The following is a 16,190-nucleotide window of genomic DNA, read 5'->3' on the forward strand; positions in this document are numbered from 1 at the left end:
GTTTTTAATATATATATATATATATATATATATATATATATATATATTAAAAACCCACATTTGCAACACAAACCAAGACCCAATTTGCTTTCTTGCAAGTGTCTTCACCAGTTTTCTCTTCTTCAAGATTTGGTGATTGGCATGTGGGAAATTCATCGACATCGAAGGATTGTCCAATGGGTCGAGTGAGACGACTCAGTTCTTCAATTGGGTTGCTCAAACTTTATATCGACAACGAAAGATGCTAGCTTTATTCCATTTCCGGATAATTGCTTCAGAGTTCTTTAGTTGGGTCGCTAATTGCCATTTTGTAATCTGAATTCGGTAATGCATATTGGATATTGGATAAAATTGAGCTGCTTAGAAGTTTTTTGGTGTAACTAGTTTGCTTTTTCTTGGTGTTTATGGTAGTTGAAATTTCTCTTAAATAGGGTATATTTGTCCCTGTATAGTCGTTGTTTTCAGTTTTTCGGCAAGTGTTTTATGCTTTTGGTTTTCTTACAGTAAAACTAATGTTAGGATACAAATGTCAAGTTCATGGCAATATGGATTCTACATCTGTAATTTGTTCCCAAAACGGTAAAGCATCTCAACCATTTTCGCAAATTGTATTTTAGCTATTGCACTAATTGTAGAAATAATTATTAATTTTGCTCTTTCAATGAAATGAAAGATGGCCCATTTCACGTTTGTGTTGAAATAATTATTAATTTTGTCATTTTTGATGGAATTGAAGATAGACCCATTTGGAATGTGTGTGTTGAAATAATGGTTAATTGAGTTGTTTTTTATGGAATTGTGTATAACTTATTTGGTGTGTGTGGAGCAGTCATGGTATTTTGTTGAAGAGAAGAAACAAGAAAGAAAAGTCATGGTGTGAAAGAAAGAAAAGTCATGGTGTTAATGAAAGAAAAGAGAAAGAAGACAATGGAAAAAATAAATAAAAAATATAAGAAATTAAGAAATTAAAAAATTAAGGGGTTAAAACGTCTTCACTCTCTCAAAGAGAGTGCACTACACCTTCCGTGCCATCTCAGCATTTAGGAGGGAAATAAATTTATTTTAAAATAGTTCAGGGAGGTAATAGGTCCCCCACAAAGAACAGGTGTGTAGTTGGAATTTTGGGTAAAGGTTGAGTGGTTTTTGACCATTTTCTCTATTCATAAATAAAAATTATATTTGTAAGGTGATTTTTTAATAGAAAAATATATTATCAAAAAAATAACGAGTAGTGAAGAAAATGATATTAAAAATTATGAAAATATATATGGATGTGAAAAAGTGATGTATAAAGAGGGTGAGGAATTTTAGTAGCTTAGTTGGTTAGTTACCTGAACTTACATCTTGTTGGTGAGGTTTCGATTCCCCACATTGTAATCCCTTCCCTCATTCCCCTTCCTCTACCTCCAATTTAAAAAAAAAATGTATAAATAGGGTTTAAGGAGGATATTTTTGATAATTTACGTATTTTATCCCTGTATAAGTCATCCCGATATTACTATACTACCCCAAGGTAGGGATAACTTATCCCGACACTAACTATTAATCCCTAGATAAGTTATCCCATACTTTTGTAACCAAACAAGGGATAAAGGGTTACTAAAAACTTATCCCGGAATTATCTTTCCTTATCTCTTACATCAAACGACCCCTTAGGTGTCTTTTGGTTGGGAATGTAGTTATGTTGGGATAAGTTTTGATAAGATAAGTTATACTGAGATTAGTTATGTTGGAATTATTTTTTATTGAGTGTTTGGTTTGTTATTTTCAAAGTAATATGCATGGTATAATTTCTAAGAATAAAGTAATTGATTACCAAAATACCCCCATCTTATTTAACTTCTTTTTTGCTTATATAGATTTCTTTTCAAGCTTTAAATATTTATTCTTAAAAATAAAACTTTCATCTTATTTAGCTTAATTTTTTTGTGTGTGCATTTTCATGATTATATCGCGTGTATTTTAAAAATAAAACTTTCATCTTATTTAGCTTTAATTCTTTTGCATGTGTCTTCCCATGATTATGTCGTGTGTGTTTAAAAAAAAAAATCTTACTACATCTTATTTAGTTTGAAATAAAAACTTCCAACTTAAGTTTGTTAAAGTAAAAGAAATTTGTTGTTTATGTCACTTCATTTAAACACATATTACTCATATAATATAGAATATTAAAATTTATTTTAACTAATATATACAATATCAATTTTCAAGTGATTAAAAAACTATTTAATTGAAAATATGTAATTGAACAATAGAGTCGATTGTGAAACAATAATGTGTATTAAAACTAGGCAACGCCTTTATAGTTTCTACAATATTTTACAGATTACTAGTGAATGGTAATTATTATTATAAAATCCACTTACTTTAATTAATCTTTTCATTGTGTAGTAAGAACTTTTTGTGTTATCAATTCACAAAAATAACACTTGGAAGGAAAAAGTTGATGTTGAATTCTGTTTTTCTATGCTTAAAAAATTATAGTACTTACATTTTGTTGGATATATAAAAAATTATTGTACCCAGTTTTGATCCTTATTATGTATGAATCTATCATGTTTTAATTTTTAATTTGTTAGTTTTTCATTTGATCCTTTATATAAGAAAATAACGTATAAGTTTATAAAATTCACAAGCAATAGGATGAAAAAAATGCAAAGTTCAATTAATAAGAGGTTAATTTTTCTTAGTCATATATTTCCATCGTTCCAAAATAAGATATTTTTGTCTTTTTAATTTGTCATAATAACGCGTTTTAGATAATCAAGTAGATATCAATAATTATTTTCCAATTTTAAAAGCAATAATTAGAGATGATGAAAAAGATTGGAGAAATGTGTTTGTAATGGGTTTGGGGGTATTTTTTTCATTTTATAATTTATCCAAAGATAAATTAAGGTGGGATAACTTATACCACCAAATATGTGGTATAACTTATCTCGAAACTAATTAGGCATGATATGGAGCAATTACAGCTTACAGAGGACATGACCCTTGATAGGAAGGTGCGGAGAATACAGATTAGGGTAGAGGGTTACGAGGTGGGAGCGCGGCGGTAGTAATAGGGGAGTGCTCCTTTGGGTTTGGAGTTTCTAGTTCGTAGAGTTGGGGCTGTAGTTTTTGGGGTTAGTGGTGTTGGCTTTTTTGCATCCCGTACTAGTTTATTATGCACTTATCTTTTGTGTTTGTTATACTGTTAGTTTGTTTTGTGTACCATACTAGTTTGTATCCGCTTACTTTTTGTATTTGTTATACTGTTATTGGTCCTGAGCCGGGGGTTTATCGGAAACAACCTCTCTACTTTTCTTAAGGTAGTGGTATGGTCTGCGTACACTCTACCCTCCCCAGACCCCACTAGGTGAAAATATACTGGATATGTTGTTGTTGTTGTGGTTAGTTAATCACCAATTAATTAATATCATTCCTATCAGTTATTTCTCTCTATTTAGGTTTTGATTGACTATTCTTCAATTCCTATAGTGTCGCAGAATGGAAAATTAGGTTTAGATTTATGTATAATTTAAAATTTTTTTTACTAATTAAAATCTTGATGTATCATATAATACAAGATGAGTAAATGTTGGAAAAGCTTTTGATCATGTTTTTATAGTGACAATGATTTAGATGCGAGATAAACAGCGTTTTAAAGCAATGTCATATATGATCATCCAAAAAAGTGATTTATTTCACTACTCTATCGGGACCATCTCTGACAATCATCATTAGAGCCGTCAAAAAAGGACTTGGCCCTTGACGCCAGCCCAATTCAGCCCGCTATTAGGTAGCGTTGGATTATAATTTTTGAGTCTATTTAAAATTAGGGTTTATAAGCTCAGTCCAAGTCAGTCCGCTGACCCTTGAGGCTTGATTGAGGCTAGGCTAAACCGGTCCGTGGGCTAAAATATTATTTAATTTAAATTAAAATATATGAATATTGTCAAAGAAAAAGTAATAATTAAGAATAATAGTTACTGAATAAGTTTAATATCCTACATAATATTTAACTTAAAGTATACTAGTATTTAGGATAAATGTTTCATTTGTTATTGTTATTCAATTTAAACTTAAATTAAAAGAAAATTGTAAGCAAAAAGAATTAAGAATATAAATAGTGATTACTTAATAAATTTTACCTAGTATCTTGCACAATATTTTACTCATTTAGCATTAAATGACTAATACTAAAATTTCTAATCATAAATATAAAATTTCATCCATCATAAAATGTTCAAATACTTGTTGCAGCTATTCGAATTGATTGCACATCATTATTCAAATTCAAAGCAATAATATTTTTAAGTAAATTTTAAATATTATTATTTTTTGATATATAACTTTTGCTATTGTTTAACTTATTAAATTTGTATATTTAACTTTTTGATATTGTTTATCTTATTAAATTTGCATATGAATGTTGATGTTAATTAAGATAATTTAATCAATGAATTCAAATGTGCTTGACAATGTATTAGTGTTAAAAATATTAAAAATCATCATAGAATTATGTACTTTATATAATAATATGTTAGAAGTGTGAATGAAATGTCATATCTATTAATTTAAATATAGATTGAAAAAGAAAATCTAACAAAAAATTGACAAAAATAAAGGGCTAGCCCGCCCCAACCTGCGACCCTATTAGGGTTGGGTTGGGTCATACATTTTATGGATATTTAAAGTGAATGGTCAGTCTGTCCTAGCTCATCAAATTCTTTGACCCGTGAGGCTTGGATTGAATTAGGTTGGGCAAGCCCATTTTGACAGCTCTAATCATCATTCAATCAAATGTTTGTAGCTAGCAAGAAGATTACGAGGAGACTTGTTATTTTTTTTTATTCTATAAAGTATTTTTCTACTTCTCATATGTAGCTACATAATGGGTGACACGCCCCGAAATCGGGCCTTGTCGTATGAGAACCTCAAACCCATATGAACCGAAGGTCGCCCCGATAATCCAACCTAATCATCGATATAAATCACAAGAGTCGGATGAATCCCGACCATAATAGGATAGCGGAAACATACTACAAGTCATAACTTAAAAATGTCTAAACACTTCATTAGATTCATCAATCTAACCATTACACCCAAGTCCACAATCATCCACAATACCTCTATACAAATTGATGTTTAGAAATATAAATGTCGGGACAAGCCCCCGACAATAGCCAAATCAAGTCAAAATAAGACTAATTCTAAAGATAGAAGACCAAGAATGAATGTCTTCCGAAATAAGGAACCTCACCACTCCGAAGTCAATGCACGAACCGCTTCGATCACCTAATCACTGCGCAAGAATAGAAGATGAAACCCCTATGTCACTTAGGGACATAGCGTTCGAAGATGGTTAGCAGTTTGAACGCTAGCATGTAACTCAAGGATAAGGATATAATAGTATCTTCATTCAACAACAAGTCAATGTAACATATTCAATCATATTCATACACTTACCCTTACATATAGGTATATCATATGCTAATCAAGAAATCGAGACTTAACAACATTCTTGAACATTCATTCACTAGACATGAAGTAGAGGACTCTGATCTTCTACACTTAAGTTCAACAATTCTATCTAGGCATAGGACTTCACCACAATCACATACCATTAGACAAAGGACTTTAACTATGCTCACACATTCATTAGCCAAGGACTTTAACCACATACACAATCATTCAAACAAGAGAATCTAACCACTCACCCTTTCATCTAGGCAAGGGACACCAATCCCATGCTTATTCATTAGACAAGGGACTCTAACCTCATGCCAAGGGACGCTAACCGCAAGTCATTTCATTCAGTGAGGTACACTATCCTCAAGAGATCTCTTACAACAAGGAACTTTAACCTTGATCAATTTCATTGGGCAAGAGACTTCAACCTCAAGCCATTTCATAAGGCAAGGGACTTCAACCTCAATTCATCACAACTATCATAGTTGACATTGGGACTTTAACCCTTTTCCCATGCATCATAATTCATTCCATACAACACTTAAGGACTTTAACTATTTAGCTAATTCAATACTATACGTGACCTCATGGGAGCCTTCATTGCTCAACCATTTCAATAAACCAGTGCCTTCATTCAATCCATCATACAATTCAATTTATGGTCATCAAGACCCTCATAAACTATTCACATTCCATTAACAATATTATACTACAATCTCACCGCAATTTAGCTCAACATACAATTTAAGTTCATTTTCATGTTTAGGGACTTTAACCCCTCATTAGACATCAACCAACAAGGTTATCAATTTCACAATATATGGCTCATAATGCCTTTACAATATTGTTTATCCACCATTCATAACTATTGGGACATTTCCCTAGTTCAACACATCACCAACGACTGACTAAACAATTCACTTAGACATTTTCACAAACACCTTATGTGCATACCTTTAACAAGGTTATTTCATCGTAGAAACCATCAGATTAGGGTTATTAAAGACCCTCTTGTTAAACCACATACAATAAGCACCCACATATGCAAATTATCATCAATAATATGTATAAACACAATTCTAAGCAAGATACAACATTATTCATCATTAGACAACAAAACCCTTTTCATTTGATTTCAAAATCACCATGTACACTTATAAATCCAAGTGTAAAATACATGGATTTAGAGTTATTTAATAAGGGGAAAGAGTTACATGCCTTAAACAACTTGATTCACCAAGAATATTGACTCCACTTTGCCTTTTGAAGACCACCTTGAAATCCTAGCCTCCAATTCTTCAAAGATGAGTTTGAGAGAGTGTTTTAGATATTTGATCCACTCAAAATGTGTTTAAGAAGGCCATATACACTTACATAGTGAAGGGACTTAGGGTTTAGGGTGTAGAAAATGACCACAAGGCCCCTAGTTAAAAGCTGGAAAATGGTCATCCAGGTGGGTACGACTCGCTAGAGTCAATATTACCCTAGGGTATGAGTGGTACCCTAAATTGTACCCTAGGCTTCTCCTAAGCCACCTATACTGATAAGGGTGCGACCACACACCCTTGAGTCGTATCCAAGGGGTACGACTCATTTCCTAACTGTATACAACACTCATACCAAAAATGGTCCACTCTACACCAAGTTTCATACACCATACGACTTACCGAGATATTAATCGTACTTTCAGGTATGAATCATACCTTTAGGTTCGATTGAAGGGACGGTCACTCGTATATTGGAAAGTATACTACCCTCCTAGGCTGCTCAAGGTACTAAAGGGGAGGGAAGAGTGGATACGACCCGTATCCAATGATACGAATCATGCCCCTAGTCATACCTACCCTAGAGACATCAAATGGAGAAGTTCTTATCATGGTTCAAAGCCTAGGTGTTTCAATTCTCCCTCACTGGGATCATTCGACCACGAATGATGGGTAAGACAAGTATAAACACAAGTTAACACATTAACACACATCAATTTAATTTTTTAAACAATGTTAAAATACAACATACATCATGCTCGTCATCAATCAATCATTCATTTCATTGGCTTTGGGACTCAAACCCATTAATCATCAAAGACACTTTTTCATTTCAAAATTTGGGGACTTAAACCCCTTACTTATCAATACTTACTCAATACATAACTTAGGGACTTCAACCCATCAACTTATCAAGGATACTTGCTCAATTCAAGGATTAGGGACTCTAACCCATCATTTACCAAAGACATGAAGCAACTCAAGGTACTACAGACTTAAACCCATCACAACAAGAACATACATAATTTCAAAGCATTAAGGAATTGAACCCATGGTCTAGCATGACATAATTCAATTCAAAGCTTGGGACTTCAACCTATTGTCTATCAAAGACATAAATCAAAGCAAAGATATTAACACATACCTCCATCAGAAGTTTCCAAAATGGGAAACAAATGCAGATACTTGAACTTTATATCTGCTTCTGCTTTCCACATAACTTCCTCGGACTTTTGGTTCCTTCATAGAAATTTCACCGAAGCCACCTCTTTCATCCGTAATCGGCGAACTTATTGATCCAAGTTCCTCACTGAGATCTCCTCATAGGAAAAAGAGTCTAAGATATCAACGTCCCTCAAGGGAACAACCAATGAATGGTCACCCATACATTTTCGCAACATAGAGACATGGAAAATCGAGTAAATAGAGTCCATACTGGAAGACAACTCTAGCATGTAGGCAACATTACCAACTCTCTTTATTATAAAATAGGGACAATATATCAGGGACTAAGATTTTTCTTTTTATCAAACCACAACACTCCCTTCATTGGAGACACTTTCAAGAATACCCAATCACCAACACTAAACTCTAAGTCCTTATGCCTCACATCTGCATAGGACTTTTAGTGACTTTGAGCGGTTTTCAATCTATCATGAATCACCTTCACCTTTTCTAAGGCTTGGTGAACTAAATCAGGCCCAAGAAAATTACCCTCGCCAACCTCGTACCACCCAATAGGAGATCGACATCACCTACCATATAATACCTCAAAAGGGGTCATGCCAATACTAGATAGGTAACTATTATTATTGTCAAACTCAATCAAAGGCAGTGGTCATACCAACTGCTACCATAATCAATCACATAAGCCCACAATATATCCTTTAATATTTGGATAGTCCTTTCCACTTACCCGTCCATTCGCGGGTGAAAATGGTACTAAGGCACACTCTAGTACCCAAACCCTTTTGGAACAACTTCCAAAAGTGGGATGAAAATGGGGGACCACAATTCGAGATGATCAAAACTAGAGCACCGTGCAACTTCACGATCTCTGTAAGATACAACTTAGCATAATCTTCTACCAAGTAATTAGTCCTCACAGGCAAGAAGTGAGCGGACTTGGTCATTCTATCAAAAATAACCCAAATAAAATCATATTTATTTTGAGATCTAGGAGGATCGGTAACGAAATCCATATTAATTGCCTTTCACTTCCACTCGGACAATATAATTTATTGGTACAACCCACCGGGCCTTATGTGCTTAACTTTCACTTGTTGACACACCATACACTTGGCCACATAGATAGCCACATCAAGTTTCATATTGATCCACCAATTGAACTCTCTAAGGTTGTGATACATCTTGGTAGAATTAGGATGAATAGTATAGCGGCATCTATGAGCCTCGGTCATGACCATTTCCCTTAATCCATCGACGTCGGAAACACATAGCCTACCTTGGTATCTCAAGATACCATCACCACCAATCACAAAGTACGCAACTGTAATGTTTTGAGTCTGTACCCCAAATGCCACACGGTGCTTACGACCTCGAAGGACCACAAGCTAACCCATGACTAATATCTGCTGTGAGCACTGAGTAATAATACTAATAAATACGGAAGAATAGGATAAAATATCATAAGGTTCAAAACCTGAAATACTGATAAAGAATACTAACTATAATAATAATTTGTACAACTGGATATTGTCTGAAAGTATGGTCTAAAAGCCTCTATCTGTCTGAATATGGAGTTGATGGGACAATTCCCCAACTAAATCCGACCACTGAAATAAATTGAATACTAAAATATTGAAATGATATGATAACTTTGTTCTTGAACTATGAGGACTCACTACTAGGTCTGCTGCTGATAGTCTGGCATGCTAAGTATTGTTAGGAGCCCGTGCATCTGAACCTATGATACAAAACATCATAGCGTAAAAGAAAAGATATGTGTCAGTACTTTGAATGTACTAGCATACTAAGTGAGGTAGGCTGATATGCAAGGGTTCATATGCATGAACAATAACTAACTAAATAGCATGAATACAACTGAATGAGAGTATATGTATAACTGAAACTAATGAAACACTATTTATGTTATATTGTGCACACATTTACATACGCTGTGTCTGAGATCATAGTAACACTAGATACTGAGTTCTGATAACTGAATGACTGATATCTGAGTTTACTGATAACTGTATTACTGATGGCTGGGTGACTATTTTTGACAGTCCTAATTTTGTAGAACTGAACTAAGTTCTATACCGAGCTGGGTGACTATGTCTGGCAGTCCTAATTTTGTAGAACTAAACTAAGTTCTATACTAAGATTGAAACTGAAACTGTAGGAGGTAATCATCTAACCGACATGCCCCTCTCTGAACTAATTAGGATCCAACCTGTAACCCCAGCTAGAAGGGTGTCAGTACCGTGTCACGGGTAAAGAAAAATACTGAGTCACCCTCATCTGGCAGGTGCTCTAAACGAGAATGATGGTACCTCAACTGGCAGGTAGAACACCTCATCAACACTGAACTGGCAGGTTGATGTCTCAACCTACGCTGGCTATGTAATTCTAGAATGCCAGGACTGCTTCTAAGGATCACACCCTCTACTGGCAGTTGAGTCCCCATCCTTGGGTTCACTCGGTGCTGAATCCTACTCCAACTGAATAGATACTGAACTAATTTCTAAACTATTCTAGGCTAGACTGAACTATTACTGATCATGTTAACTGACTGAATTGGACTGAGTTCACTGAGTACTATAACTGATTGAGTGTTTTGAGTTCTATTTGCTGACTGGATATACTGAGTTTTGTACTGACTGAATGCTACTGTACGTGACATTACTGAGACTATTTTGAAGCTATTATAATTCTAGGCAAATAGCTAAATTGAAGGGTATTAGATAGCCCCAGGACTCGATAACATGAAAAGTAAAGCATAACATGATCTTGAAAAGCATTACAATGTTCATAACTCATTCATAGAGACACTTTATCAAACACTTGTAAGATATAAGCTTGTACATAAGCTAGCATGTCATGATTTCCCTGTTTAATCCACATGATCAATTTATCAAACACTTGGGGAACATAATCTATGCACATAATACTAATCAACATGTAGGCATCATGATTTCCAATCCCAACTTACAAATTCAAGGGCTTTAACATGAATTCACATAATACTACACACATATCCAATAATTTACATAAATCTTGTAATAAATCATGAATTAGAAACCCAATAAACATCATAATCATGAATACATTCAAGCCCAATATGGAATTCATGAATTCAATGCACTTGACGTTTTAAAAGAGGTTCTTGAACTCCAAGGGTGGAAGGAAACCCTTGGATGAACACCTAACATTTCTTGGTGCTTGAATTTGTGAAGATTGATGGTGAATTTCTTGAATCTCGATCTTGACTTTGATGGGTTAAGGTTTGTGTCTTGAGAGAATGAGAGAAAATGAGTATATTTTGCTTATTGAGGGCTGAATTTTGTATTTTTGGGCCTGATTAAGGATGGGAAAATGACCCAAATACCCCTCTGGACGCTGGCTTTTAATGACTAAAAACGTGTCCAGTGACACGCAGACTGGTACGCCGTGTCGATAGCATCAATGCGATGACCAATGCACCACGTCGAGTTCGCATTGGTTCACTGGAATTGCACTGAAAGCTGGGGAAGATTATCTGTCAACGTGATGTGCGAAGCGATGCATCGAGATCGCGTCGACCGACTATTTTCGTCACCTGAACATGGTTCAAGCAAGGTCCAGAAAAGTTGAAGTTCACCCGAAGTAACCTACTGACATTCCTGATCATGAATCAATCAAAAAAATTGATATATCAAGGTCATAAGGGTCGTAGAATAGGATCGCCAACTTATAAAGGCTAAAATACTTCTAAGTATAAACACTTAGCTGAAATTTCTAAGTCTGGGAGCTTTTTTCAAGCTTTAACGGACTGAGTTAAGCTTAGAATTTTGTGGGGTTTTACAACAATCTTGTGTTGACCCACATTACCCTTGATCTTTATCAAGTAAGGGTCCAATACTTGCTTCTCCTTTATCTCAACAACAAAAGACGGCTGAGATACCAGATGCACAAATACACTACCATGCTCAGAGTCCGCAAGTCGAACTCTAAGATTAGCCAAACGGTGAATATCCTTCACCAATTCCTGCTTATCCTCATCTACATGAGCCAAACTTCTCATGGAAAATCTACTAAGAGCATCAACAACTACATTTGCCTTATCGGGATGGTAATGAAGAATCATACCATAGTCTTTCAACAACTCAAGTCAACTTCTCTGCCAGAGATTTAACTTCTTTTGAGTAAATACATATTGGAGGCTCTTATGATCGAAAAAGATATCAATATGAACCCCATAAAGATAATGTCGCCAAATCTTTAACACAAAAACCATGACTAATTATTTCAAGTCATGAGTAGGGTAGTTCTTTTTGTGAAATTTCAATTGCCTATAAGCATAGGCCACCACCCTACCATGTTGCATCAACACACAACCAAGATCGATATGAAAAGCATTACAATATACCATCACTACCCTCGGGCAAGGTCAAAACCAGAGCCGAAGTCAATTTATCTTTAAACTTCTCAAAACTATCCTCACACACATCAGACAATAAGAACTTGACCTTCTTTTGGGTCAACTTGGTCAATGGGGCAGCTATAGTAGAGAAACTCTCTACAAACCTTCTATATTAACCGGCTAGACCCAAGAAGCTCCGAATATCAGTTGGAGTGGTAGGCTTAGGCCACTTTCTAACCGTCGCAACCTTGTAGGGATATACCATGATCCCTTCACTAGAAATGACATGACCAAGAAAACCAACATCTTTCAACCAAAACTCACACTTGGAGAACTTGGCATACAAACGATGATCCTTCAAAGTTTGTAACACGGAATGGAGGTCATTACATGATCCGCTTCACTCTTAGAATAAATTAAGATGTCATCAATGAAGAAAATGACAAACCTGTCCAAGAACGGATGGAAGACCCTATTCATCAAGTCCATGAATGTCACTGGGCCATTGGTCAACCCAAAAGACATGACAAAAAACTCACAGTGACCATATCGGGTTCTAAAGGCAGTCTTAGGGATATCCGCATCCCTAATTTTAAGCTGATAATAACTCGATCTAAGATTAATCTTAAAGAAAGATTTTGCACCTTGAAGTTGATCAAACAAATCATCTATCCTAGGAAGAGGATATTTATTCCTTACCGTCACTTTGTTCAACCAATAATAATCAATGCATATATAAAGGAAACCATCCTTCTTGCGCATGAACAACACGGGAGCACCCCACAGAGACACACTAGCATGGATTAAACCTTTTAATTGCTCTTTGAGCTCTTTCAACTCCGCCGGAGCCATTTTATAAGAAGGGATAAAAATTAAACGAGTGTCCAAAACAAGATCAATCCTAAAATCAATTTTTCTATTGGGAGGAACACCGATAAGATCATCCAAAAATACCTCGGGAACTCATTTACCACGGGAATGGATTCTAGAGAAGGCTCTTTCGAGTTAGAATCTTTTACTCTGACCAAATGATACAAACAGCCTTTTGAAATCAACTTTGGGCTTTAAGATAAGTAATGAACCTTCCCTTTGGCACTAGGGAACCACCTTTCCATATAATGACCGGCTCATTAGAAAATTTAGACATGACGCTACGGGTCCGGCAATCTAAGGAAGCATAGCAAGAGTACAACCAATCCATCCCCAAAATGACATCAAAATCAACCATGTCCAACACTATCAAGTCTACAAGAGTATCTCTTCCATCAACAGATACCATACATCTCCTATAGATCCTTCTAACAAGCACAGGGTCTCCAACCGAGGTAGAAATAGAAAATGAACCGATAGACTCTCAAAACCACAATCAAGATGCACAACCACATATGGGGTCACATAGGAAAGAGTGGGCCCTAGATCAAGCAAATAATACACATCACAAGATAAAAGTCTCAACATACCCGTGATAATATCGGGAGATGCCTCAAAATCCTGGCGAGTAGCAAGTTCATACAAGCGGTTTCGGCCAACACCGGTGCCAAAAATAGAAGCAAAGACAGACATAGCACCGTTCGGTGCGGGAGTAGATGGAGTAGCAACGGGAGCCCTGTTAGCCCAACAAGCTGCTAAAGAGGGGCACTCATGCTGCATGTGCCCAATTTGACCATAATGAAAATATTTGTTCCTCTCCTTCTCATACTGACCACGATGACTCTGACCATAAAATCTATAAAAAAGGCAGAGTGGAGCCGACTGGGCACCACTAGCCTAAAATTGGGCACCCTGTGCCCAGGACTCACCACTAAACTAAGACCGATGAATACCTAAAAACTTTAGGTAAGGAGAGAGAGCATTATCAGAGGATAAAGAGCCCAAACTCCCCACTTCTTTTATGGCCACTTGTCACCATCTCTACCACTATGCTCAGAAGGCCTAAATTTCTTTCCCTGCCTATCACTAAGCTCAACTTGCTTCTTCTTCTCTTCTTCCACTTGGTGAATATACACAATCAATCTAGAAATATCCATGTTCTTAATCAACAAGGCTGCCTTGCTCTCAAAGACTAACTCATTGGACAATCTCGAGACAAACTTATGCATTCTAGCCCTCATGATAGAAACCATCTCAGGAGCATACCTTGATAATTAATAGAATTTCAAGGCATACTCTTGAACGAACATCCTCTCTTGCTTCAAGTTCACAAACTCTTCCGCTTTTGCCTTCCTCAACTCTTGAGGAAAGAAGTGGTCTAAAAAAGCTTTAGAGAAATCCACCCACATAGCAGGACTAGCATCAATACCTCTAGACAACTCCCACCCTTCATACCATTGGTACGCTACATCTTTCAATTGGTAGGAAGTAAACTCAACGGCCTCAATCTCCAAAGCATGCATGATTTAGAAGATCTTCTCTATTTCATCAACAAAGCCTTGAGGATCTTTCTTAACCTTCGTATAAGAGAATATAGGAACCTTATAAATTTCCCAATTCTTATGGCCTCAGAAAAATGGTAATCGGAGCACCACAGTCCAATTGAGAGGCCACCAATCGAGTCAGGAGGTTGATAGAGCGATGAAACTCGACATTAGTAGAATCCCCATGAGGTAACAGGATAGGAGGGTTACTTTCATAGTCGTGGTTGGTGGGAATAGTGGAACCCCATAAAGATGGTCAGATATCGCAGCCCTAGCCCAGGTCTAAACTCCAGAAGTCGAACGAGCTTTGTCCATAGGGCCCTCACCTGGGGCAAAAGTGTTTGCCTGAACCTCAGATCTCCTTGGAGGCATGATCTTAAAAATAGCAAAAGGAAATCAGAGGAATCCAAGACCTTAGACTCTATAGCTTGAGATTGAAACACAAGAAAGGGAAATATTTCCTTAAATATCTCATAGCCCCTCTTTTATAAGTGTGGTGCGCTTCATACCCATAAAAGAGACTCTACTCGGCACGATATAGTGGACACCTAACTGTCCATAAACCTAGGCTCTGATACCAACTTGGCACGCCCCAAAATTAGGCTATGTCATATGGGCACCTCAAGACCACATGGATCGAAGGTCACCCTGATAACCCAGCCTAATCATCAATATAAATCACAAGGGTCGGATGAATCCCGACCATAATAGGATAGCGGAAGTATACTACAAGTCATAACTTAAACATGTCTAAATAGTTCACTAGATTCATCAATCTAATCATTACACCCAAGTCCACAGTCATCCATAATACCTCTATACAAACCGATATTTAGAAATGTATATGCCGGGACAAGCCCCCAAAAATAGCCAAACCAAGTCAAAATAAGACTAAGTCTAAATATAAAAGACCATGAATGAATGTCTTCCAAAATAAGAAAGCTCACCACTCCAAAGTCAATGCACAGACCACTTCGATCACCTAATCACTGCGTAGGAAGAGAAGGTGATGCTTCAACCCCTATGTCGCATGGGGATATAGCGTTTAGAGTCAATAACGGTTGGAACACCAGCATGTAATTTAAGGATAAGGATATAATAGTATCGCCATTTAACAATAAGTCGATATAACATATTCAATCATATTTATACACTTACCCTTACATATAGGTATATCACATGCTAATCAAGAAATCAAGGCTTAACAATATTCTTAAACATTCATTCACTAGACATGAAGTGGAGGATTCTGACCTTCCACACTTAAGTTCAACAATTCTATCTAGGCATAGGACTTTAACTACAATCACATGCCATTAGACAAAGGACTTTAACCATGATTACACATTCATTAACCAAGGACTTTGACCACATACACAATCATTCAAACAAGGGACTCTAACCACAAACCCTTTTATCTAGGCAAGGGACTCCAACCTCATGCCCATTCATTAGACAATGTACTCTAACCTC

General features: G+C 36.1%; 1 protein-coding gene across 1 annotated transcript; it reads right to left on the bottom strand.

Annotated features, from left to right (window-relative positions):
* Positions 1 to 7,868: 7,868 nt before the first annotated feature.
* On the bottom strand, positions 7,869 to 14,402 carry LOC124885202. The gene is made up of 3 exons (XM_047414476.1): positions 14,203 to 14,402; positions 13,764 to 14,029; positions 7,869 to 8,035 (listed from the first exon to the last, which is right to left on the bottom strand). The coding sequence occupies exons 1-3, from the start codon at positions 14,400 to 14,402 to the stop codon at positions 7,869 to 7,871; spliced, it is 633 nt and encodes a 210-aa protein (XP_047270432.1).
* Positions 14,403 to 16,190: the final 1,788 nt, after the last annotated feature.

Source organism: Capsicum annuum, chromosome 6 (assembly GCF_002878395.1).
Source record: "Capsicum annuum cultivar UCD-10X-F1 chromosome 6, UCD10Xv1.1, whole genome shotgun sequence".
Taxonomy (NCBI): domain Eukaryota; kingdom Viridiplantae; phylum Streptophyta; class Magnoliopsida; order Solanales; family Solanaceae; genus Capsicum; species Capsicum annuum.